This window comes from Chelonoidis abingdonii, chromosome 13, assembly GCF_003597395.2.
Source record: "Chelonoidis abingdonii isolate Lonesome George chromosome 13, CheloAbing_2.0, whole genome shotgun sequence".
Lineage (NCBI taxonomy): Eukaryota > Metazoa > Chordata > Testudines > Testudinidae > Chelonoidis > Chelonoidis abingdonii.
This window is the reverse complement of record NC_133781.1, coordinates 19,860,989-19,888,505: the sequence shown is the minus strand read 5'-3', so window position 1 is coordinate 19,888,505 and position 27,517 is coordinate 19,860,989. Positions and strand designations below refer to the sequence as shown.

The following is a 27,517-nucleotide window of genomic DNA, read 5'->3' as shown; positions in this document are numbered from 1 at the left end:
CAATCTGTATTTCTCAAGCAACTCATTGATATGTATCTATACGGTGTTTTTAAAAAGCATTTCTAGAATAAGATGGCTTCATTATTTTATTACATCCTTGAATAACCCTAGAGCTACACTGCCAACAAATTAACCTGCCTGATAAATGAGACAGGTGATGTTGCTGTGGCATTACAAGGCTGTAATAAACCAAATAGTGAATCCAGTTATCAGCAACAGTGCTCGAGACTTGGAAGATTTATGGCCTAGTCTGACACTGTTGATCTTTGCAGTTGTCACTATTTGTGTAACACTGAGTTGTGCTATCCACGAAGCTCCAGGTTTGGGTTTTTGGGTTTTTGGGTTTTAAATAACCTTGTATGAAAAGGTCATTGCAAATCATGCAGCCATGGAAAGGTTTCCATGGCTTCCTGCTTAGCCTAACATGGCGCTGTTTCCTTCATGCAAATTTCATAGCTTGGACATGCTTTTTTTTGGAGGAGAATGATCACCAGATGCTAGGTAGGGGTTAGGGGATTGTGTCAAAGGTCAAGCAGGACTCAGAAAGATGTGGAAAGACTACCGACCAGCCATCTGTTTCTCCTTACTCCTTCTCTTTTTCTCCAGCCGGCGAAGTCTCTTCTCCTCCCGTCTCTTGGCTTCTTCCTCCTCCTGGTGCTGCCGACACTTGTGGAAATTCTCCACCACGACCCCCACGAACATATTGAGGACGAAGAAGGCCACAATCAGCAGGAAGGAGATGAAGTAGAGGAGCATCCAAGGGTTATAGTTCATAACTGGCTACAGGATGGAGGGAGATAGATGCCAGTTGAATTACAACAGGCAGAATACGGAGCAAATTGAGGGTTGATAGATTCTTGCTAGTCAGGCTCGAGCTGGGATGTTAAAGAGAGCAATGTGGAAGTTGCAGGTCCGGCTGCAGTTTGGGGTCTCGAGCCTAGAGGGTTGGCTGGGCCTGAGCTGCAGCCTGAGCTGCGACATCCACATGGCAATTTTTAGTGCACTAGCTTGAGCTCCACTAGCGCAAGTCTGTCTACGTAGGCTAGGAGGCTTGCTTCCAGCCGCACTGCAGTGTAGACATACCCTGAGGAGGTAGACGGAGCAGAACAGCAAGGCCTACTTTCTCAAAAGCCGCTAGAGATGTTGGGTGCTCAACTGAAGACACCTTAAAGGTGACTTTCAGACAGCAGGTGCTCAGCACAATCAGGCTGCTTTGAGGTGTCACGAATTGGGCACCCAAAGTCACTTGAATACTGAAGTGTCGTGAATGGTCTGTTGTGCCAAAGAGTGAGGCAACAGAATCCTTTGCAACTCTCCCAGGCCAACAATAATAGTAATCTATATATATACAAAGTAGCAGCTTTCTCCAGAGGTGCTCAAAGACTCTTCAGGCTCACAAACCCCCTCTCAGATAGGTATGGGTCCCCATTTTACAGCTATGCTGGACATTTCTTCAAGCACCATAAGTGGGTACAATGAGCTATTGAAACCTATGTCATAGCTGGTTTTGTTGCAGTGTCTAACTAGTAGAGATGGGTCCCAGTTGGAACCTTTCATCCGACATCTGTCATGCCCGCGCCCTGGTTTGGATAAAATGGAACCCAGATCCAAACCGCCCCTCAATGTTTCACTTTTGCAAGACGAACAACGTTTTGCAAAATGAAAACCAAACCATAGCTGCTTTGGCGGCTTCTCTCTACTAGGCGTTCATCTAGAAAACATACCTGCTGGTCAACTCCTACAGCATCGAGGCCATCATACATGATGTCCACCCACCCATCTTTGGAGGCCAGAACAAACAGAGACATCAGGGCCTAGAAATGCAAGGGAAAAGGTTACATTTAGTTGGAACCCAGCTTATTACACGCTCTCTTTTACCTGTCACATTCAACTCTCCTTTGCCCTTCTCCATTTTGGGATTTGCATTTGTGCTGCTATTTTACCTTGCCAATAACAGGAAACTTTTGATGTCCAAGGTTTCCTGGCAGCAAAAACCTGTCAATGTCAGACACCAGTCCAGCAATGAGGGCTAATTCGAAAACCACAAAGGCAGCTTCATTTTCACCCTCCAGGTCTCCACTGCTCATTACTAATTAGGCCCTACCATGCTGCTAAAATAAGGATGTGCTCCATGGGCAGTTGTAAATGAATGGGATGTTGAGATGTACTGGGTACAGGATGTCCAGCCACATTAGTCAAGCTCTGCTGCTAGATGTATTTAGTTTACTATAGATCAGTGAAGAAATTAAATACACTGTGAAGCTACTTGTGCTTGTCTTATTCCAAAGGGAAGTGTGTGCATGCTTGGAAGCATTGCATTTGGGATTTACAAATGCAGAGTGAGTGTATATGAAGTGAATAGTGACTGTGGCTGCTTAGACCCCTGTAAGAAAACCCTATAAGTAATTATGCATAGATTTTTAAATCAAGGAGGTAAAGGAGCAAAGAAGCAGATTACCATTCCAGTAATACCTGGCCGAGATTATCAAAATTATACTTGTGCCGGACCCATTTGTAGCTGGCTTCTGCACAGTCTGATTTGTTTGTGATGTTTCTGGTATCCTCCCCTTGGCAGACAAAAAACTTCCCTTTGAAAAGCTGTAAAACAGAAGAATGAGAGGAGGGGTAAATCCACTTTGTTTACCTGCACAGAATAGACAGCTCACTCGGACCTGCTGTGCAGCCCACACAATCAAATCAAGTTAAAGGTAAAAGCCTCATTAGTGCGTGGCCCTCAAAGCATGAAGCCTGGCTTAACAATAGTGACAGTTTAGTTCAAAGGCACCTACTGAGAGAAAGCCTGAACACCTCCTCTAACATAATTTAGGACACTGATCTTGAAGGTCTCCTTCCAGGGGGCTGGGTAGCCTCTAGGACTAGGACTAGGACTAAGATGATCCCCTACAGCCTTTTGCTTCTAAGGCACTGGTTCAAATCCAGCCCAGGTTTGTAGGTGTTACCATCTGATGGCTGGTCAGTGACCTATGTGAAATGAGTATGGTGGTCTCAGTCCAGTTGCCAGCCAAAAGTCTTACAAGAGTGGCCAACAAAGCCCTAATTCAGCCCTTTTGTTGACAGTCTTTGTTGGCAGAGAACAAAAGGAATCAATGTGCCAGAGCAATGGAATACGCTCTTATTCCCAATGGTCAACGTGAGGAGTGGTGTGGGCAGAGCCTCGTTCTCCTCCTGGACCTGTGGCGTGGATCAATAAGACTTCTATTCTAGGGCTGTTAACCCAGCAACTTTCAATGACACTAAATTCCTTTGCTTGAGAGCTGTTCTCCATCAATCATTAGACTGCTCTTCAGGAGAGCCTCTGCAAATATTTTTATAACCAGAGTTTAAGAATGAACTCCTATTGCTCCCTGGTGCCAGATCCTGATCTCCTTAACAAATCCATAAAACCATGGACTCCAGTGGGGTTACTCCTGATTTACACCTCAGAGAAGCATCAGCTGCTTAATTCTAGACTTGTTCCTTTCTGGAAAGTGGCATAGAAAATGGCAGTGCATGATTTCTACTTGGGACATGGCAATTGATGGTGAAATCTGAGCGAGCGAGACATATAGGAAATCTTGTTCTGCTGAGTGACAGTATCTTGCCATGGTTCCCTGGGACAGAGCAGCCTTCTATACCTTAAATACCATCTGTGTATTTGAAAAAAAGAGATGCTCACTCTTTATGATCTGTTGTTCGAGACAAAACAAATACAAACCCCGGAGAGCAAAACAAACCCATACATTACTTTATGTATTTCCTTTGGCAGCAGAACACTTTCCACTAAAAGGGCAGGGATACGACTCTCAGAGCTAACCAACATCTACTGTAGCCATAAAACTTTTAGATCTAGGATGGCTATAGCTCCCTTAAGGATCCTCATGGAGATAGCTTCTTCCAAATTAAACAGGAAGGTGAACACTGGTTTTAATACATTGGCTATGAGTGTAATAGCTTCATGACTAGGGGTGTAATAATATTCAGATGGGCTCCGTTACACAACCATAAACTGGAGAGGAACATAAAAGGATCTGATTTGCAAACACACTGAGCGCTGGCAGCTCACGCTTACTGGCAGCTCATGCTAGAGGTGCAGATTCTCAGCACTTCTGAAAATCGAAGGTCCAAAGTTTCAGAGCGACTCTGGCTTTTCTACTTCCTACTCTTGGCAGTTAATGGCTATTCACACGCTACCATGATGAACACTTCAGAAATCTCTGTAACACAATAAATAAATAGCAGGCATTCCAATGCAATCCAGTGGGCAGGAGAGTAGACTGGGGTTTGGTAGACATGGGTTCTATTCTAGGTTCTTGCACGTACCTCCTGTGTGACATTAGGCAAATCACGAACTCTGTGCTTCTGTTTCCTACTCTGTCTGTCTGGTCTATGCACACTGTAATCTCTTTGGGGCAGGGATTGCCTTTTCCTGTTAACTCTAGAAGACTGAATCTTATTATCGATCTTCATTTTATACTTACATGGGAGAAAACACCCCATGCTAATGCAGAGCAATCTAAGATTTGGTTTCTTTTATATAAATGATGGCCTTGCTTTTACAGTTATTCAGCATGCAGAACTCTCATTGACATAACTGGGAATTTTGCATGCTGAATGCAGGATCAGTTCTAATGTTTGTATGTAGTGCTGTAAATGTGTCAATGTGTAATTGTGACAACTGAATAAAAGACCGGGAGAGACACTGGGGAAAGCTATCACAATTAGCAGAAAGGAAATTCAAACAGCTCAATGTGACAGATTTTTTTTTCCTGTATAAACTCTTTTGGATCTGATTATTTTGTTTTATGGGATGTGCTTAGTTTTATGGTCCTGTTTAGGGCAATGAATGGATGCGAAGTATGATAAATGGATATTGTGCTGTACCTATACATCAGTCTAGATGCAAAAATTGTCATGAATGGGATGATTCTCCCCTTTTGTTCTGTTGGCTTTGAACACTATATTTATTAGTTATTTAACGTACATTCTTTAATGTAAAATGTTACGAAAGCCCTTCTGTCCAAACTGAGAGCCAGTTTCCAAGTCAGTTTTGACAGATCAAATAAACTTCACTAGGAAAAGGGGAAACTGTGCTGAAATATCTATCAGATAGAATCTCTTTCTTGTTCAGATGATTAGAAATTATCACAAGGAGATGGAACCTTTTCTCCAGTCTCTTCCCTTGGGCTCCTGCCCTCTAAGGACTGGGGATGACGACAGCAGATTGTATCCAGGTTGCCTGACACAGCAGAAGGCTCAGAAATCAATGTTTTCACCAGCTTCTACCTATGTGAACTTTCAGAACCTTGCACTGAATCTACTGGGACAAGTTTTCCTTTGAGCTTAGAAGCCAGCGGATTCCTAGCTATGAAAGTTAGAGTTTCTATTCTCCATGAGTTCAAAGCTGGGAACAAAAGGGGACATTGTCCCTCCATCTTTAATACCACAGATAGGAGACAGAATTGACTGGAATAGTTTCCTTGGACTGGGATTTCCTAGTGGACAAGGTAGGGATCTGATTATATTAACTCTAGACTCAAATTCTGCTCTGGTGTGTCCTGGGGGAAGGATAGCTGTAGCTCAGTTCATGTTCTGCTACAGGAACTCTGCCAGGCAGAGCACAAGTCCTCGTAGTGGGGATGGAGGGGGTGTGGTGGGGATGGAAGGGACATGGTGAAGAAGACTCTTGGCTGACACTCTGAGCGGGATCAGCATGCCCCCTCGGTCAGTGCTTGTTTTTGGGTATGTTTACATTGCAAGTTAAGTTGTACTCGTAGTGCTAGTGAACCTGCACTAGCTTTAATCAAGTTAACACAGGTAACAATAGCAATGAAGGCATGGCAGTCCAGACATGAGTACAAGCCCACTAGGAACCCTGGCTACATACTCAGGGTGCTAGCCCACATCAGGGTCTAGGCAGCCACATCTTCACTGCTAGTGTTATCTGCTCTAGCTAAAGTTAGTGCAGGCCTGGCCTACTCACGCTACAATTACACCTTAATCTGTGGTGTAGATGTGCCCTTAGAGAGCAGTATTACTGCATGCACTGGTCAGCTTGAATGTGGTTAGACCCATCCACTAACCCACAGATCGCACCTCCCCGACAGAACCAAGAAAGAGGCTGAAGTCCTACCACCATAATTTTTCATACTCATTGCTGCGCCCTCTGGTACTAAGAGTGCACATGTGTAAAGTCTAGCCTATGCTTCATTTTAAAAGCCTGTGAAAAGTGCAAAAGACTCAGTAAGCCATGGCTAGGGCTAGAATAATATGAATCTTGCTCTGTTCACGCTATTTCAGTTCCTGGATGGGGAATTACCCCAAAAAGAAACTCACCTTAATCTGGGCCCCTCAAAGATCTGTAGCCCGCACACAGTGGCAAAGATACCAAGATATTCCTCTCTATTTGGGCTTGCTTCTATTTCCAGCTTTGCCTGGATTCCAGTGGAACTGGGCAAAGAGCCCAGCAGGGAACCTACCTGGACTCCCAAGATTCCAAAGATGATGAAGAAAGCACAACAGATGACCACAATGTTCCCAATAGGCTTCAGGGATGACATCAGGGTTTCCACCACCAGCTTCAGTCCTTGTGCTCGACTAATGACCCTGAGGGGAAATAGCAGGCACAAGAAGCAGGTTAGACACTGTCCTTGCCCAGCTCAGTGTCCCTCTGCATTTTCACCCCTCCCCTTTATATGTTTTGCTTTCCTATCTCAATAACCTGCCTCTTGCCATCTTAAAACTACCTCCCAGTCTGAGTTCTGGTCTAATCTCCATCCTCCCCAGACTGTGTCATTCCCCCAGCAGGGGTCACTGTGGACTCGGACGTGTGACAGCGATGTTTGGCTTTGATGAAGTGCGTGACGGATAAGCCTCATGCTCTCTGAAAGTTTGCATTATTCCTTGTGTGTCTCCATGCCTATAGAGTTCAACTCCAGAGCTATGTGCACAGCCATTAAATAATGGTGGTTTTTTGTTTTCCTTTTTTTTCTTCTTCTAAGAATTGTTGGCTTTAAACAATACCCTGAAAAACTAAAACCTAAAAAAAAATATTTCCTTCTTTCTGGTAAAATATTTACTCTAAATGTCAAGGGTAGCTTGTCAATTCCCCTTGTAAAAAAGAAACAGATGGTGATATTTTTATCCACTCCCTACCAACACAACACAAAAGGCAGATGCTTCTGTTTTACATCCTGGCTGTTGTGCTCAGGTAACTGTTGTTGTTACTTATTACACTCTCTGTCTGATCTGCTCTGTGCTGGTTTCCTGCGTTTGGAAAGGACTGGCTGGCTCAGGGAACGTAAGGAGTTCTGAAGTCTTTAACCTTTAAGGCTGTGAAGCAAATCTAAACCAGGCTGGCAGCAACCAAAACAAATCATTACCCTCAAATGGCAGCTTAGCATGCTATGTTAAACATGTTCGTTGATCTCAGTCCCGTTCTGGGCAGGCAGGGATCCACATCACAAACACTGTCCTCACTAGCACCCTTTTTGAAGCCAAAAGACTAAAGCACGTGAAGACTGAAATACACCCAGATCTGGGCTTAAGCACGTTAGGGGAAAAGCTTGCACCGTCTCAATCAGTTCGATGCCTATTCTGTATATGAATCCTAGATACTTTTATGCCTCTCCATGACTGTAGTATCTGAGCACTTCAGAATCACACACATTCCTCACAACAGCCCCACAAGAAGTGCTATTATCCCCATTTTACAGATGGGAAAATAGGGGCACAGAATGATTAAGTGATGTGCCCAAGGTCACTCAGGAAATCTGTGGCACAGTAGGAAATTGAACCAGGTCTCCTGAGTCCCAGGCTAGCACCCTCCCCAACCCTCCTCTTGTGAAGAAACTCTGTTCTGTGGATACAATGAAGAAATTCAGTCTCCAGGGCCTGGCAACTTTCACCAGCACCAACATCAAATTAAAAATGGAACAAAGTGATTTTCCTGACAAGACACCATCTGGGTTCCAACATACAAGGAATAGGAAGGAATAGGAGGTCATTCTTCTATATTGGCCGGCAGTGGATGCATGTTGAGAAAGGGGGGCTAAGAAATTATATAACCCTTTGGTTCTTCCAAATTCCTAATCAGAATATAATCCAGTGATGTGCGTCATGTCTGCACTGCAGCTTGCACAACACCCCGCTGCTTCTCCTGTAACATTATCTCCAGGCCTGCCGAAAAAAATGTGAAGAAAAATGTAATCCCAGATGTACGCCAATGATCTGAAGGAGAGCTTTCCCGTCAGCTGTAGAGAAATTGGAGGAAAAAAACCTCATGAGCTGACCTTATTAGCATAGACACACCACCTACTTTGCCCAGTGACTAATTTTCGCTGTTTTGGGTTAAAATTCACTTAAGCCTTGAAAGCAGGGGTAATTAAATGCTTTTATCCTTATTGTACAATTAAAAGGCATACTCATTCACTAAACATGGGGTAGTGAGTCATATCCAAGTGACACTCAGAGGGGGTGGGGACAGATCTTCCTATTCGGTAAGGAGGAGTTTGTTTAAAGGTCCCAGATGCCATTTGACCCTTCCTCTCCAGGTCTAGGGGCTGAGCCTTACATTGGCCGTGGAGACAGCGTGCAGTGAAAGACAGGCTCCCCACTACCCAGGGAAATCACTAAGGTCTGGGTAAGGGATGGAACACAGCTAAAGGGAGCCTGGTGAGATCAGCAGCAAAAGCAGCCTCTTTGCCCAACAAATCCTAGAAGAATGATTGCTAACAGCATGGGGCTGTAGGGCTGGACCCAGCCAGACCATGGACATAGCAGAGCAATGGCAGAGGCCTCGCTCGCTGGAGGGGACCCCACCTGAATGCACTCCGCAATGCTTTGCTGACGTTCGACAACAAACTATGAGTGGGGTGCAGTGGAGGGAAAGGAAGAGACGTATGTTAAAGAGACATTCATCCATAGGGCTTCCATGCTGCAAGGTGGGAAGCTGAGGCAAAAGCCTCCTGCCCAAGATCCTGTGGGGCAGGTGGTTTACTTATTGTCTGCATACTTCTGAGTTATTGTTGCTGTGTTTTCCCAAATTAATGCATCCCCTCTCCCATTAATAAATGTTTGCTTTTTGTTATACACAGACTCGGTGCTTGCGAGGGGGGAAGTATTGACTAGTAGAGACTCCCACAGAAGGTATTTCGTTTTCCCAAATTTCTGGGTGGGGGCTCAAGACAATTTTATTTTATAATTTTAAGAGGAACCTCCGGATATTGAGCTGGCATTTGCTGCTGCTGCCATCATCATTAATGAAAAACATCATAGTCCTCATGCCTTCAGGCACTGAAGCTAAGACCCACCAGGTCAACAGAAAGACTCCAGTGAGAGCCGGATAAGGTCCTAGATAGAACCGCAAAGTAACACAACCTCAGCATTTCCGAGACATTAGTGTCAGCTCCATTACGATGGCTTTAGCCATCCCAGCACCTTATCAATATTGCCCAAGATCCTGCTGATATTATTGCCTGCAAACCCATGCTATCCAATCCACTGCTCCGGCAATTTAGTGCTGAACGATCCGGCTGATTCGAGCCCTCCGGACATTGTGACACAGTAGCCAGCTGAGATTGCACTAAGGACAATTTCAGCCTGCGTCAGGCATCTGACAAATGAGGAAATTGGGAGTCATAGAAGATCTTCAGCATGAAAAAAATGCTAATCCCTTGAGTTTCTGTTGGTTCTGCGGGCCTCAGCAGTCACAATGCTGCTAAATTCCAAGCATGCAGATGCTCCAAGACTGCTGTCAATCTCATCCCAGCTGGAACATCTTTACTAACTTTAAGCCTGCTAGTCTGCTCAGCCCATTTGTATAAAAAAGTGGCAGCTCAGTGTTAATGCAGACTTTCCTCTGTGGGGGAAAAAACCAGCAAAGGTGATAATATGATAAAGAGGAGCGAAGCTATGAAATGACTATTTGATACAGCGATGGGAGGAAGAGTGAATAATTTACACATCTGCTTTGGAAGCTGAAGCCAAAGCTCTGAAGAGAGTAAAATAGCATTGAAACCTATCCAAATTAATTTTGAATCCATTTTTAATTTGGATTTCTCTTGTTTCTTGACCTGTAGCACTTGATCCTGACAACAGGAAGTTGAACACATTAGGAAGGAACGTTATTGGATCAGGCGTTCTTCTACAGGCTGGTACATCATAGAGAGCAGTGGAAACGCCTTGGAATGCCCCTTCTTTGTGAACACATTTTCAAACGTCTGTGCCTAGAGTGGGGCTTGAATACCCCTTTGTATAGCTTTAGGCCTGATATTTAATGACTGGCTTGTGTAATTACACCCACACAATTGCATGTACATGATTTGCATGTAGGCAGATTGGGTATTTGTTCATGTAAATGGTCAGCCGCACACTTTGCTGGTCAGGTGTACAAACAAATACTTGATTTGCATATGCATATGCGATTTTGCATACACAATTGCGTGTACTGTATAAGGCAGTAGGGTATTTCTACAGCGAAATAAGACAAAGTAGCAATCAGCAAGGTCTTTTATAAGTAGCAAACCTCTAGGACCATAAATCAAGGCAAGCTGCCATAAGCCAAAGCAAACTTAACAAAAACCCTTCACTTTTCTAACGTTCAATGCTGCAAGGTGTAGAGCGGTGGGTTCTCACAGGGATTTTTCTCCTGATGTCTCCCTGTCCTGGGGTGCTACACTCACCACTGAAGCACCTCCTTCTGGTCGCATCTGGGGATTAGCTCTACCATTTTGATGCCCCTTCCTGACATTGCTCACTCCGTCTCTCTCCCAGTCTCACTCACTTGAGACTCAACTGCTCCCGCTTTGTGGCTTGGCCCTCTGGCCAGATCACGGTAGCCCTCCTCTTCTGGGGGGCATATATCAAAGTCTCTCAGAACCCCCCGTCCCAGGCAGTCTTCCCATTCACTGCCCCATAACAGTGCCACTTCCCCAGTGGCTGGTAGGGGAACCCAGGCCCACCATCTACACTGGTTTCCAATTCAAGGAGCCTACAACACACACTCAAGATCTATACAAGGTCTATCCCTTTCTGCTGTATCCCTGGGCTGCTTCCGACCGTACCTTCCCACACCTTGAGAGTGACAGCAGTTTCCATCTCTCCCACCCTGTTCTACTTTCAACTACTGGGCATTATAGAGGCCTCTCCGCTTCCTGTCCTGATAAGTTTCGTCTTCCTGCCTCCTCCTCTAGGGGTAGCCCAGGCAGTTAACTGGCCCACCTAGCCACCTTCCCCCTTTCAGTCTTTGTGTGGGGTGGACACCCCACCACACTCCCTTATAGCCATTCTTCAATTCTACACCTCGCACCTATACAGGGAGTTGGCAAATGGCAGCCAGATGTCCTCACTTGCTGACCTTGGGTTGGCTCCAGTCCCTGTCTCAAGGGGAGTGAATAACTGATTTTTTTCAGTTTGGTGGCCAATAATTTTGGGTTGACCTGAAACAGAAATATTTTGGTTTTCTTGCCAAAATGACACTCCTCCCCCAAATTTGTTTCAAGACAAATGAAATGTTTCATTTGACCGGACATGAATATTTGCGTGTGTGTGTTTGTTTCATTTTCGGGAGTTTAACTATTTAAAAAAACATTTAGCTAAATTTGTAAACAAAAAACCAGTTCTGAAATGAAAAGTGGAAACGTTTCATCTTGAAAATGTAGTAGTGAAAAGCTGCGGCTTAAAAAATTTTTTCCCCTCCCCCCCAACTATTTTGTCTGAATCTATTTGCTAAATTCAACCCCAATTCATGAAAAGTTTGGGCTGGCTGAAGCATCACACAGGACCTTGTGAAGAGTCCAGGCTCTGAAGAGAATTTCATACATTGAATTGACATTCCTACATTAATGGCAGCTAATTTCCCAGACAATAAGGGCTTCATTTTGATTAAAACAAAGGAGGCTGAGTTGCGCATCCAGTTACACTTGCACATACACAGACATCCCAACAGGTGGAGCTAAAGAATGCAAAATTTATTGTTCTTAAATGAGACAGCAAAATAAGTTGCTGGGCCTTGGGCAGGGAGGCCATGGTCAGCTGAGTCCATATGTGCATGTGTGTGTGCATAACAGCAGATGGATTTCCACATGTGGAGATTTATGAATTACTGAAAAGCCCCTACTTTAACGGTTGGCTTTTCATTTGCTACAAATCTAATTACAGAGAAACAGAATCAATTGTGAACATATTTAGGGAACTGTTTCATTGTTATCTTTTTAAAACTTCCTTTGCGTTATGCAGTGTTTGTGCAGTTTAGTCAATCACAAACATTCATGTACCCTCTTGAGAAAATACAACCTATGCCAACGGAACAAAATAATGTAAGGGCCTGATCCTGCAAATACCCTTTCCAACTGGAAATTTATACTCAAACAAGTAATCCCATTGAGGTGCGTGGGATAACTCACATGAATGAGGACAGCTCATGTGAATTAAGGACCCATACACAGATACGGAGACTCACTGACAACAGGATCAAAGCCTTAAACTGAAAAAAAATAATAATCAGGAAACATTATCGATCAATGTAAAGCACACTCAAAACATCTTATCTAGATGTGATCTAACACCACGGGCTCATTGAGAAAACCAATAACCGTCATGGGAGGAGATTCTCCAAGTTTGATGTGCATCTCTCAGTTGAAGCGGGTGTGAAATAGATACCAATTTTACTTTTAGAAATTCCAATTATCTTGTACTTTTCCTGTGTATGTATTAAAAAGGAGAGAGAAGAGCTGGGTAGATATTGTGAACAATTTTCTGCGAATGTGTGTTCGAACCTTTAAACCGGTGGTTCCTAATCATTTTAATAGCAACATGCCTTTTTTCATAGTGGGACTTTCCGGGGCCACCCCTTTCAATCTAGCCATTCCATTTAGCAGTATGGGAAAGGCAGAGTGGCCACGAGCCCCTGTGACCTTTCTAGGGCCAAGACTCAGATTGAGAACCTTTGCTTTAAATGGATCTATTTTAATGGTGCTAGTGCCCTTTTTGCCCTGTGGCTTTTTGTGGAAAAGTCTAACAAACAAGATGCTGTCAGGAACGTTTATAGAATCAGCAAACAACAAGGAAACACTGGGAAACACCTGAAGAAAGCTAAACCTGAACCCACAATCACAAATATTCACCTCAGAAACTTTATTGTCAGGGTTGCAATCACCCAATCAGGGAACAGACATATACAATGCAACGTATCTGTCCAAACAAAACTCACCAGTAGAGTTCAAAATCCGAATATTTAACACTCGCCATGGACTGTGTGCGCAAAATCTGGGGACTTCTGAGCATGTAAATGCCAAAAGACGTAAAGACCATGCAATTTGTGACAAATATGGCAAAGTTTGGCAAAAATTTTAGCAGTTGCTAATTATTTACTCATTTCTAGTTTTTTACCCACTAAAGGGCTGATCCAAAGCCTACTGAAGGCAATGGAAAAGTTTTAACAGATTTTCGATCCAGCTCTAACAGGGCATGTGGACAAAGCCTATGTTTTGATTCTTTCAGAGGAGAGTATGTCAGAAACATACAGATGGTGTGACCTTTTTTATTATTCATACTGAAGTAGCAAACAGATGCCTAGTCAGAATGAGGCCATTTTGCTAGGCCCTGCATAAACACACAGAAAGAAAGAGATACACCCCTACCCCAAAAGAAAAAAAACAGCAGATGAAGGGAGGGGGAGTGCGATACAACATATGTGTAAAGAGACTGTGGGGATGACACGCTTGTTAGTTCCAGCATAACAAGAATATCCCCAATTATATTAGATAAGTTATCATATTTATTAAGGATATAAATCCTCATGCTTCAGGGCATAGGCCAAGCACGGTTTGCTTGGGGTCAGGAAGAAACTTCCTCCATGGGCAGGTTATTGCACAATTGTCCATTAAAAGACATCATGTTCCTGTCCATGAAGCATTCAATGCTGGTCACTGTCTGACAGGAAACCTGATTAGAGGGACCAGTGCTCTCATCTCATCAGCCCATTCTTATGGTTACTATCAGAGTGAAATTAATGGAGATTTTGGAGGAAAAAAATCTTCATATTTTAGGTTAAGTAACAGTTTGGTCTCTGAATCTTTAAAAATGCACTGCCACCTGCTACTAATTTTGTTCTTGGTTACAAAAGCCATTGATTGCCTGAAGGGCGAGGGGAAAGGAGCTGTTAAGAAACACTTCACACAGAGCAAATGAGAGCACAAATAGCAGGGGATGTGTGCGTTAATGAGTAAAGGGGGCACTGATCACTTTGCTACACAGTTAAGCCTGACCCTGAGGTGTGTTGAGTGCCTGGAGCTCCCCTTGACTTGAACAGGACCCGAGGCTGTCATGTCTCAGAATCAGGCTGGGAGTTTGTTGTAAAGACAACGACAGGTTGTGCATGGAGCTGGAGGTGGGACTAGGCAACAAACCCCACGTGTTCTGTCTCACTGCCAGGGGCGGCTCCAGGCACCAGCACACCAAGCGCGTCCCTGGGGCGGCAAGCTGTGGGGGGCACTCTGCCGGTCGCTGCCATGGTGGCAGGCAGATTGCCTTCGGCGGCATGCCTGAGGAGGGTCCGCTGGTCCCGCGGCTTCAGTGGACCTCCTGCAGGCGTGCCGCCGAATCCGTAGGACCGGGGACGTCCCGCAGGCAAGCCACCAAAGACAGCCTGCCTGCCGTGTTTGGGATGGCAAAATACCTAGAGCTGCCCCTGCTCACTGGGCCCTTCCATTGCACTCTAGAAAACAGTTCTGTTTCTTTGCATGGAGAGATTCAGGGAACCATCCCCAACCAGAAGCTTGCACAGCCAACCTGCACCCCTTTTCTATCTTATCTAGCCCCAGTCGCTGCTTACCTTAATGGCCTGAGTGTTCGCAGCAGCCTCAAGACCCTCAGCATTCCAAGAATTTTAGTGCCGCTGTCCGATACCATTGAAACCAGGATGTCAATGACTGAGATGAGAACCAACACCCCATCAAGCACATTCCAACTGCTCTTCAGGTAGGCCTTCTCCCCAAAGCACAAGCCGAGCGCCACCACCTGCCCAAATGGCAACAAGTTATGACTAATTCAGCCAGTACGCTTCTTCCAGTTAGCGACCTGCAGCTAATACATTATTCACAGATAAGTGATTGCGAGTCCATTTGCTTCCCAGTATAGAAACCTAATTAGACAATTCGGTAAAGTGTTATACCGTAAGGACTGTAAAAATAACTCTGCAAAACACACCACAGATTGCCCCTTAACAGCTGATGTATTTTTAATGCAGCTAAACCTAGTTGTGCAAAAGTGATTCTATTAATGTATAGCTGTTGCACAGAAGATTTGATCACATGATTATTTGGGTTACTGGGAAAGAGAAGTGGTTTCGAGGTCCTGACTATAGGCTATTGCTGTCCACCAGATTTGCAAATACAGAACACAGGGGAAGTCTCCAAATGAGAGGGGAATAGTTCTGAGATGTTATGAATTATATGAGAGCGACACATAGGGAAAAGTCTTGCCAATCTTTGGACCTGATTCAGGCTTTAATTCAGAGAAGCATTTAAGTACACATTTAATAAAAGAACAACCAACTACCACCAGCTCTAATACAGCATTTTTCATTAGTAGATTTCAATGAACTACGCAAAGGGGATCAGCATCATTATCCACATTTTACAAACGTGAAAACTGAGGCACAGGGAGGTGAAATGATGTGCCCAAGGTCATCCAACAAGCCAATGGCAGCCAGAGATAGGAATATAATCCCAGTCTCCTGAGTTTCAGTCCAGCACATTAGCCACTAGGTCACACTGCCTCTTTAGCAAAGCACTTAAGCATAAACTTATCTTTAGATCATGGAAGTCAATGAGATTTACCCACATGGCTGAAGTAAAGCATGAGCTTAAGTGCTATATTGAAAGGGGATGGACTGCTGATTTTAGGCCTCTCATCTCGTCTATATTGCTATAAATCAGGAATAATTTCAATGGAATGACGGTGCTGAAAAATGCAGTAAGAATAAAGTGCCTGGTATTTACTGGGTCACTCCTCCTTCCCAAGTAGCAGAGCAGATTAAGACATGATGGTCTCTGGAAAAATGGGCACAGGGGTTTTAGAAATCCAAAGTCATAAAATGGTGCTAATGCAGCAGAGCCAGGCTTATGCTTTGGCTTCATTTACCTTAACTGTCATCTCAGCCAGGAAGATTACTGTGAAGATGTAGTTGGACAGTGTTAGGAAAATTCGTTCCTATAAAAAAAAAAGAAAAGAAAATGAGAGACAAGGTTTTATAGTCTGCTCTCCAAACCTCTCTCTCGAGCTATATATTTGGGTGGTTGCTTAATGTTCTCCTGATTTTATGCTGAAATAAGTCTTGGAATGTTTGCTCCTGAAGAAGATGTCCAAACATTTACATGATAACACTTCACTTGTTTATAGATCTCTTTTCTGATGTTCCTTTGTCTATGTCAGTACCATGGACAGCTGCCAGCTTTCTCTATAGGATGCTGCTTGCTTCACCACAGGTGATGGGGGAAAAAAGCGAAGGGTATAATTGAAATTCACATGCTCTGTCTCTCAAAGCTTTTCCATGTATCCTTTAGCCATTCCACACTTTCCCAAGTTCTATACCATTCCTTCACTCGTCCCAAGTACTCTGGGATGCATGGGGGTGCTTGACAGATGTAAGGAGTTTCCTTATGAATGATACATAGTGGGTGTCTCACAACCCTTCACCTGTGGATCTCAGAGTACTTCACATTGTTGTTGTGGGGCTTAATGATTCTGGTAAAGTAAGTTGGATACCCACGATACAGAAAGGCAATCTGAGGCACAGAGAAATCATGCCTCAGCTGGTGTAAACTGCTATAGAATCATAGAACTGGAAGGGACCTCGAGAGGTCATCTAGTCCAGACCCCTGCAGTCAAGGCAGGACTAAGTATTATCTAGACCATCCCTGACAGATGTTTGTCTAACCTGTTCTTAAAAATGCCCAGTGATGGAGATTCCACAACCTCCCTAGGCAATTTATACCAGTGCTTAACCACTCTGACAGTTAGGAAGCTTTTCCTAGTGTCCAACCTAAACCGCCTTTGCTGTAGTTTAAGCTCATTGCTTCTTGTCCTGTCCTCAGAGGTTAAGAAGAACAATTTTCTCTCTTCTCCTTGTAACAACCTTTTATGCACTTGAAAACTGATATCATGTCCCCTCTCAGCCTTCTCTTCTACAGACTAAACAAACCCAATTTTTTCAATCTTCCCTCACAGGCCATGCTTTCTAGACCATTAATCATTTTTGTTGCTCTTCTCTGGATTTTCTCTAATTTGTCCACATCTTTCCTGAAATATGGCACCCAGAACTGGACACAATATTCCAGTTGAGGCCTAATCAGCATGGAGTAGAGTGGAAGAATTACTTCTCATGTCTTGCTTATAATACTCCTGCTAATACATCCCAGAATGATGTTTGCTTTTTTTGCAACAGCGTTACACTGTTGACTCATATTTAGCTTGTGATCCACTATGACCCCCAGATCCCTTTCCACAGTACTCCTTCCTAGGCAATCATTTCCCATTTTGTATGTGTGCAACGGGTTGTTCCTTCCTATGTGGAGTACTTTGCATTTGTCCTTACTGAATTTCATCTTATTTACTTCAGACCATTTCTCTAGTTTGTCCAGATCATTTTGAATTTTAATCCTATCCTCCAAAGCACTTGCAGCCCCTCCCAGCTTGGTATTGTCCGCAAACTTTATAAGTGTACTCTCTATTTTATTATCTAAATCATTGATGAAGATATTGAATAGAACCAGATCAAGAATCAATCCCTACGGGACCCCACTCGTTATGCCCTTCCAGTATGACTGTGAACCACTGATAACTACTCTCTGGGAACGATTTTCCAACCAGTTATGCACTCATCTTATAGTAGCTCCATCTAGGTTGCATTTTCCTAGTTTGCTTATGAGGTCATGCAAGACAGTATCAAAAGCCTTACTAAAGTCAAGATATACCACATCTGCCACTTCTCCGCTATCCACAGGGTTTGTTACCCTGTCAAAGAAAGCTATCAGGTTGGTTTGACATGATTTGTTCTTGACAAATCCATGCTCACTGTTGCTTATCGCCTCATTATCTTCTAGGTGTTTGCAAATTGATTTCTTAATTATTTGCTCCATTATCTTCCCAGGTACAGAAGTTAAGCTGACTGGTCTGTAGTTCCCCAGGTCTTCCTAATTTCCCTTTTTAATATGGGCAAAATATTTGCCCTTTTCCAGTCTTCTGGAATGTCTCCATGTTTTCATTGAAGTCAATGAAATTACAGCCATTTATACCAGCTGAGAATCTGCCCCCAAGGAGTTTAAGTCACTTGCCCAAGACCACGACAGAGCTGGGAACAGAACTCAGCAGTTTTCCCATGCTCTAACCTGGTCCCATGGTCTAACCACTAAACCATGCTTTCCTTCTGTGTAAGCAGCTAGTGATTATAGATGAGAGTCGTGGACTAATTCCTTATCTATAACCAGCAGAAACCTTTCTTTTTAATGATGATCATTAAATAAATTACACTTTCCCCTAATCTCTATACAGTCTCTGATTGCTTGTACTGTGAGATGGAGAGTTGGGGTGGGGGTGGGGGAAGTAAGACAGAAACACAGTGTGTGTGTATGCGCGCGCGCATGTGCACACTCTCGCACGGGGACTAAAACATCTCACTGTAACATTATGGTAACATTACTAGGGATCCTGGATTTTTTTCCACTGCTCCCTAAAGAGCAGTTCTCTAAGAGCAGTTCTCTAAGAAATGCAGCTCTCTAAAAACCAGCTGCAATTTAATGACGAGAAAACACCATGGAAACTCTCATTTGCCGGGCCATGATTTACTGAGAGTGACACAGGAATCACTAAGTAGCTTGTTTCCATCCTGGTGTCTGTAATTAATCAAGTCTTAAAGACCCCTGCTGTGACCACATGAGCCATGATAGAAAACATCCCTGGTCTTCAAGAGAGTGCTGCACAAAAGGTTGGCAAGTGTGTAGTGGGGCTGAGCATCTGCAGGAGCGGGTAAGCACCTGCTTTAGGCAGTGCAGATGAAATGGTAATAGCAGGTAGAAAAATGTCAGAATATTACACTTCTCTTTGGCAAGTGTGCAGCAATTTGGAAATGCAGTCTCCATGCACTGCATCCCCTACTCTCCGGAACAGGAAGGTCTGCTGTGGAGAGACTGCCTCCCCTGCTCTGACTGGCCGGCTCTAACTGGGACAGGGAGAGAACTGGCTCTAGGCAGTAAGAAAATCCATGGCTCTGGAAAGCAAAGTACAATTATTTGAAACAAATGAAGCTAAAATAACTATTTGTGTTTCCAGGCAAGAGCTCTGTCAGCTGGAACAGGGCTGCGTGCCCTGCATCACTCTTGCATCTCCTGCGGTGCCTCCCTTAGGTCCCCCCCTTCTGCTTTCTGTCTTCTGCTCAGCTCACCTTGATCCCAGGGTGACCTCACTGGCTCCCATGGTTACCATCCCCAGGCTGATGGGTCTCACATCTGCCTCTCTGCCCCTGAGCTCTCTTCCCTCTGGCCACTTCCACATCTCAGAAATCTCCTCCATGTCCTGGCAAGACCAGGGTGCCTCACCCTCCCTCACCACTGGCAGCACCATTGTCCTCCTCAATGCCACACCTTGAGCTCCTCCAACTCAGGCTCCCACCCAATCCTCTCACTTCTACCTTTTAAAACAGCACTAGAGACCCCGTCTTTCCTCCCCATCTTTGTTGCTCCCACACCTGTTCTCACCCAGGGCCGTCCCGCACCTTGACTGGTGCAATGTCCCAGAGGCCCAGTTCAAATGGCTTTTAAACTGGAGAACAACAAATAGCACGGAGTAGATAACGAATGTCCTTATTTGCATGTGGATCCAGGTCACCACAAAAAACAAACAAACCAAAAAACATCACACACCAGCCTTTCCTGAACATCCATGTAAATAAAATACCATTCTGTGCAAGGCTTTCTGGACAGGGCTCTAAGGGGACCCAATATGGGACCAAAGAGCCATTCAGAATGTAAAGGAAGCTCCCAAACGTGTGGGCCAGATTCTCAGCTGCTATAACTTCAATGGAGTTATACTGATTTACACCAGCTGAGGACCTGGCCCTATTTCTGCAATATTCAGTAAGTGTGTCCAGACAGCACCATTCAATACCTCCAAAGAAAGTTGGGACAGCAAAGAAGTCCTTTGCTCTAGCTTTCTAAGAGCCTCCACAATATCAAGAGCTACAACAGGATTTCCAAAGCTGCCTAGAGGAAACAGACTCCCAGTTCCCATTCATTTCAATGGGAACAGGGCCTCCAAATCCTGTCACCACCTTTGGAAAATCTCTGCCTCCATCAGCTTCATGAAACCCTCTAATGTCACTAGGAGTCATCAATGTGAAATGCCAGGACAACTTCCCCCAGTGGACTAGCTGGGGAGGGAGCTGGCATCCAGAGCAGTTCATCTGTTCCTGCACTCAGAGAGCGAGCTCAAATGAGCAGCATGCCCATCCCACCCAAGCTAGTCTTTTACATGTGCAGCAGATGTCCAAGCAGCCTGCCTGACGATGTCTAATGGGGAACAGAAGTAGAAAAAAGGCATCTGTAAGTTAAACAATGGCTGGGAGCTCAAAATAAGCTCAGGCAGCATCCAAATTTGCCATGTCAAATTCATTTAAAAAAAAAGTGAGTTAACAGAGAGCAGCATCAATGGACTCTCACTAAAAGGGTATTTTTGTTGATCCAAACCTTGTAAAACAAAACTTTGAAAACACCCAGCCTGAATGACAAGCCTGTATCATTAACTGGCAGGTGTGTGTGGAAAAATATCATGGTCTGGTGAAAACAGAATCCTAATCTGCAGGAACCCTGCTCCATGCTATAGGCCTCATTCATAAGGACCAAGGCCAGGAAGGACCACTGTGATAACCTTATCAGACCTCCCGTATGACACTAGCCATAGAACTTCCTCCCCAGAATTCCTACAGAAGAATGTTTAGAAACAAAGCCAATCTTGATTTAAAGAATGCAAGTGATGGAGGAGAATCCACTATGACCATTGGTAAACTGTTCTAATGGCTAACAACCCTCTGTAAAAATGTACACCATTTCCAGTCTGAATTTGTCTCGCTTCAACTTCCAGCCATTGGATCGTGTTTATACCTTTGTCTCCTGGATTAAAGGGCCCATTATCAAATATTTGTTCCCCATCTAGGTACTTATAAATTGTGATCAAGTCACCCCTTAACATTCTGTTTGTTAAACTAAATAGATTGAGCTCCTTGAGCCTTCTGTGGCATGCTAGAACCTTTGTCATAACATTGTGCCCCCAAATAGGTCATGCTTCCCCATCTAAGTTCATTGTTTTGGATCCAGCCCAGGCTGGAAGTGACTTGGAGTATGTCTATACTACTCGCTGGATCGGCGGGTAGTAATCGATTTATCGGGGATCGATTTATCGCCTCTTGTCTAGATGCGATAAATTGATCCGCGGATTGATGCCCATACTCCACCTTGGCAGGAGGAGTAAGCAGCATTGACGGGGGAGCCGCGGCGGTCGACTCGTGAGGACAGCCAGGTAAGTCGAACTAAGATACTCTGCGTAGCTAAAGTTGCGTATCTTAGATTGATTCCCCCCCCAGTATAGACCAGCCCTAAGAGTTGTTTCCATCTGCTGGCTGGTTGGTGGCTAAATTCCAGTTCCCAATGGATCACAAAAGCCACCACCACCCCGGCATTAACTGGCAACATTGCAAGACTCAGACGAGGTCAAGTACTGAATGGGTTGTGAAGACTAATCACCACTCACCCTAATGGTGGGCCCCTCCCGGGCAGGGCTGGGGAACTGTGAGGAAGTCTGCATTGGAGCTACTATCCATGCTGTACATATTCTGTGGATACAGAGGCTTCACTATCCAGGGCTACCAACCCAGTGCCTTTCCCCAGCTCTATCCTCAGAAAACCCACTGGACTCACATATTGACAGATGACAAAATGATAATGAGAGTTTACATTTATATAGAAAGACTCCAAAGCACTTTGCTACCGTGTACATGCAATGAAATGCAGCCATCTCTGGGGTGGAGGACAGTCACTTACTGCACAACAGTGAAGGACAGAAATTTGGCTTAAGGAGATTGGGGCATGCTTATTCTCTGAGGAGTGGTGCCAAGGGGATCTTTAATGTACACGAAGAGCACAAAGATCCTTAGTTTTAAGATCTCAGCCTAAAGATCCACAAACAATAAACAGCAAGGTACTCATGCACTGAGGGAACAGGGATATATATTGTTGCAATATGAACAGTCTTTTGCAATATGTCAGAAGCAGCCTAGTGTATCTCTCAGCTGCAATCAATACAGAAATAAAAGAGCAAGTGGATGATTCTGCCCATCTGACTGATAGGAGTTGATGTTATGATGGTCTGGTTTGAAAAATCATTATGCAATTTATTAAAACAAATGGTTCGGGGAAATGGAATTACAGTGCTTGTATCCATTCAATTTGCTTATATCACAACAAAGATGATCGACAAAGAGGCCAGAAAAGTACAAAATGAACAGCTTCCCCCATCCCTTCCCACCACCCATACGCCGATGCAGAACAGATGGAAAGAGCTAACATTGCGCTGAGAGAGTAAAAGTGTTTGAATGTTTATCAGAGAAGAAAATGGAGACAGATGTCCTGGTTATATCATGTATTAAAACAGTCTGACTGTGCCTGGGGAGATGGGATATTAAAAGTGGAAGCCTTGATGTCTTTCCCAGCACACGAGTGCTGGTCTAGTAAGTTTCAGAATCAGACGAAAGAAACTTTGGTGAGGGCAGAGGATTAAATGCCTGAAAGAATCCCTGTCTGTTGGCAGCATCATGGAAAATCCACTTCAGCATGTGCTGTAAAGGTCCGTTTATTGCTGAAGTTAATACCACATAGGCAGGATCGATTTTATTTTAAATAAACCATGAATGGCAAATTATAAACAGCTGGGGCCAGATCCCTGGACGCAGCCATATGTTCAGAGCACAAGGGACGAGCAGCATGCAGAGATGGCTTAAAGCCCTCCCATGCACTGCCCTGATGCTGGTGATGCTCTGTGCGTGACTGTTTCCTTTGTGCGGTGTCAGAGCCTGAGGGCTGCCCTTACTTACGCTGGCCTGTAATGATCACAAAGGACTAAAACATACTGCAAGACCAGGGAAGTGCAGGGGGCGTCCCTACGTGTGGTGCTCCCTTTTAGCTAGCCATATGCATGTCCCACACACTGCCAGCAGCAGGGAGGGTGGATGGTATGTAGCCCCTATGTCGGCTCTATACCACTGCATGCTCATCTCTCACTGGTGGATCCTCTCTGGGCCAGCTAGACAGGGTTTGTGGTCCGAGCACTGTATCAGTGCTGCAGAAAGCAGCCGCATGGCCCCGAAAGATCTGACTCCTGAGCTGGAATTCAGGGCCAGTTTGTCAGCTGGTATAAATCAGCGTAGACTTGACTGACTTCACTATAGCTGTGCAGAGACGAGGATACTCTTTCTCATACTACTGAGAACGAGGAGGCCAGCTGAGGATCTGGCCTCCTCTTTCTCAGTAGTATGAAGTCAAGAGCAGAGAGGGAGATACAGTCCAGCGTGGCTTGAGTTTTGGTGGCTTCCCAATGAATATGACAGCAGAGAGTTCAGGAAATCATTAACCTGTAGCACAACTCCGATACTCACAGCACTATGGGGCTCAATTTTTGGCCGTTCCATGGCAATGGTAATGCAGTTCAGGAAAATAATAACCAAGACGATGTGATCAAACATCTTGTGAGAGATGATTTTATTGCACATCAGACGGAATCTGCCCAGAAAAGGAAAAAAAAAGACATATAATGAGCTGTTAACACCTAACTGGTCTGAAACACTTCTGTCAAAGCATCAACCTTATGCACAGAGTGAGAACTGAACAGTCAGCTTGAAAAGCAGATGCATTGCTGACTCCCGACTCTTCCTCTAGGGTGGCCATGTGTTAGCAAATTTTTCTCAGTATAAACAGAAAAGGGTGCAAGCCACAAAATTTGAACACAGTTTGCAAACACCACAAAGTATAGGGGTGCCTGGTTGGATTTGGGGTTTGGTTCACTGTAAACAGAGCAGCCACTTGCAACTTACACCTATTGCCAGGTTCAGATTTCAAGCTCTCCTTTACCCCTAGTGTCAAAGACACATTTGGATTCAAGGTTCTAGTTTAGCTCCATCTCTAGCTAGAAAATAACCCAGTTTGAGTGTGCTAGGCTAAAGAATGCTATGCTGAACAAAGGAACAAGAACTATTTAGCATGACAGATGGCTGCACATTGATACAGGATTTATAACATGGTATTACATTTCCCAAAGACTGTTTCTAAAAGTCTGTGTAATCATTGTATGAATGAACTGTAATGCTGCTTTGGGCCCTCCAGCTTAAAAACGCAAGGCGTCCCCTAGGACAAGCCATGACATTGCTGCATGAACGTGTATCAGGGCACTGATTCCAGATAGCCATCTAGCAGCTGCCCCTTGGAAAGAACAAAGGACTCTTGCTCCTTTATGTAAGCAACAGGCCTTTCCTGGAGGAGTGCGACTGGGGGATGGGAGAAAGGGAACACAAAGGACCAAATTCAGAGGCAACTCTAAGTCTAGAGGAGTCTAAGTTGGTGTAATACTTTCTTTTGGTCCCCCCAACGCACGTGTGACACCAATGTAGATACCATTGGATGTACTTAGCCACTGTGTACCCAGGTGTTTTCCCCACCTACTATGTAAAGTCAAAAGCTCACCCATTCCCTGGGTGCTTGGCTTTATTAACAAAGAAATTAACAGCAGCATAAGAAAGATCTGTTCAAGCCTTCTCTCTCAAGCATGCTGTGCCTGGGGTTCCTCCCTTAGGACTTCTCAGCCCACAGCCTAGATCCTCCCACCTCCCAGAGGGCTCCTGCTGGCAGCATCATGGAACAGAGCAACCAATACTCCATCAGGGTGGAGTAACCAGTTGCCTGCCCCAGTGAGTCAACCAGGACCACCTTAACTCTGCCAGCAGGCTCAACATCTGCTAAGAGGGTGAGGTGTTCCCAGCAAGCACTGCCAGCCTCTTACAGACTTCCATAGACTCACAGGGCCAGATTTAAGAGTAATGTGCAATTTAGCTTCAATTCCTTTATACTAAGTTAGACTCCCCTGGAGCTACTTACACCCACAATCCTCACTACACACTGAGGAGCTGGAAGAAGGGGATCAATTAAGTGGTTCCCAGCTTAACTGAACACCCCCCCCCTTTGCAGTGTTTGGTGAAGTCACTCAGACATTGGTAGAATGGGTAGGAGTAGTTCAACAAGAATGTGTGTGAAGGGGACTGTAAGTTACACACCATTGCTGACCACCATCACAGACTACTGGGGAAACAATTGGTTGCTGCTACCTCCAGCAGCTATTCTGACCCCTTGACCTTTAGGTCATAGCTTTCCCAGCCTGGAGCAGCCTGGCTTGCCCTGATACTCACCTCCACCAGGGCAAAGGCTCTCATTGGGTTCTGCGCTCTTTCTTAAATGGACAGCGAGTGTACATGAAGCAATGTCTGGGACCTGTCTGTTGATATGGGGGTGACAGCTGGTGTCCACAAGTCCTTAGGACCAAAGCACCACCTATCCTAAGGGAGGAGGCAGCGTTCCTCAGGTACCTCGGGTGAATAAAAAGGGGCTCAGATTCTGTGCCGCACCTCCAGGAGGCACAGGGCATGGGTGAGGGCCAAGATGGCTTTAAACCACCTTTTCACCCTCCGTATTGTGGGCTCTTCTGGGAGCTGTACCTGATCCTGGTGTAAGTTAAAGCAGAGAGGGGCTGCTCCCTTGGCTGGCTATGAGCCACAGTGCAGCCCCTGATCCCAAAGATATTATAAGCTAAGAGCCCACACCTATGTGCCCATGATCTGCCCACAGCCCATCCTTACACTAGATCTTACAGCAATCCTACAATTTATCTGCACCAGGGGAATGCTCCCCAGCCAGTTGCAGCAACCCGTATGGCTCCTATATGTCAATGGAGTGGTACATAAGGAGTGGAGCAGGGGAAAGAATCTGTCTCCAAGACTTAGAGAGCACTGTGGGCTTTACCATCCTTGATGTACCGACTGGGAGATGGGCAGGCTGGCATACAATGAAGGCTCTAATCTTCATGGTACTGGGACAGAGTGATCCGCTGTAACACTTTTATTCAATTCTACCCATAGCTATCACATTATTATGGAAGTTGCCTTACTTAGAGTGAGGAGCAAAGATGTAGATAGACCAGGAATCCCTTTCTTTGCACCAGGAAGGTAGGTGTGCCCTTATCCAAGCCTTCATACGTTCACTTTTGCTCTAAAAGAAAAATGACAACTGAACAGTGAGTTGTAATCAGTTATTCTGAGCAACTACAGCAAGCATCAGCCATGGAGTGAAACCCAGACAAAGCAAACAGCCAAGCATGAAACCCTTGTGATGCTTTAATTTCTCCTCCTCCCTGTCAACCTGGAAATTATATGGCAGCACTGCAGGCCTGCGAGCCGGGGTCATTTCTGAATGACATTTCTTGTGTGTAATACAAGACTAAAATAATGAAATTGACAACATGGATACACATGCCCTGCTGTGCACCTCAGGGATAGATTGATGATACCTAAGAGAACATGCAAGCAACTACACTTACAGAAATGTCTTAAGCACAGCTGTGTAAAGGAAGTGGGAGGCCATAAATTTAAGGAAATCTACTGCATGGACAGGCACTGCTGCGCATGGTATCTGCTCACAGGCACCATGCTAACATGGAGACGACATTTTAAAAGTTATCATAAAGAAAAAAGCAGAGAACGTTGTTTTTTAAAAAAGGGTCTTCCACACCTAGTCAGTCACAAAGCTAAGATGTCACATTTTTTCCCATAGCAGAAATGTCACTCACCATTCAGCAAAGCAGCTGATTATGAGCTGAAAAAAAGCAAAGCCCCAAGTGTGCATGGCACTGCCAGCAAAAACTGGGGCTTAGTGCAGCAGAGCCCAGGTCTGTGCTGATTAGTGACAGGACTCTCTAAACCTCTGAAAACTCTGTTACCTTTATTTTTATAGCATCATGAATACACTAACAGGACAAGTATATTGGTTAAAATCCCTGCTCTGAGGTCAGCCTCAGACATTCTGGATACTTAACAGATGTTTGCCCAAATTTTCCGAGGTTTATTTCTGAGTAAAAAAGGCACATGTAGGGCTTCTGTTAGAGCCAGTAAAAAGGGGAGAGGGTCAGACGTTTGCATACCACTTGTGGACTCCTGTGTCTGTGGCACCTGGGTCTAATTCTGGCTGTTGGACTTGGTGTGCCGGTGACTGGGTGGTGCACAGAGGCCTGTGATATACAAGAGCGCAGGCTAGATGATCTGGTTCATTCCTGCCTTGAACTTTATGACTGAGTCACATATTTGTGCACCACTGTGATATTGGAGGAGTCTCCAGTGATTTCCACTTTGGTCCATTAACAGAATGTCAAGTGTGCA

General features: G+C 44.7%; 1 protein-coding gene across 1 annotated transcript in view; it reads right to left on the bottom strand.

Moving 5' to 3' along the window:
- The window catches only part of CACNA1G (calcium voltage-gated channel subunit alpha1 G), a 148,631-nt gene that overhangs the window by 36,813 nt on the left and 84,301 nt on the right, over window positions 1–27,517 (bottom strand). Inside the window, exons 17-24 of the mRNA XM_075071823.1 lie at window positions 26,254–26,354; window positions 23,699–23,822; window positions 16,141–16,209; window positions 14,831–15,015; window positions 6,477–6,603; window positions 2,473–2,598; window positions 1,725–1,814; window positions 588–780 (exon numbers count right to left, since the gene is read on the bottom strand). Of these exons, the coding sequence (XP_074927924.1) occupies window positions 588–780; window positions 1,725–1,814; window positions 2,473–2,598; window positions 6,477–6,603; window positions 14,831–15,015; window positions 16,141–16,209; window positions 23,699–23,822; window positions 26,254–26,354 (1,015 nt within the window). The remainder of the gene's footprint in view (window positions 1–587; window positions 781–1,724; window positions 1,815–2,472; window positions 2,599–6,476; window positions 6,604–14,830; window positions 15,016–16,140; window positions 16,210–23,698; window positions 23,823–26,253; window positions 26,355–27,517) is intronic.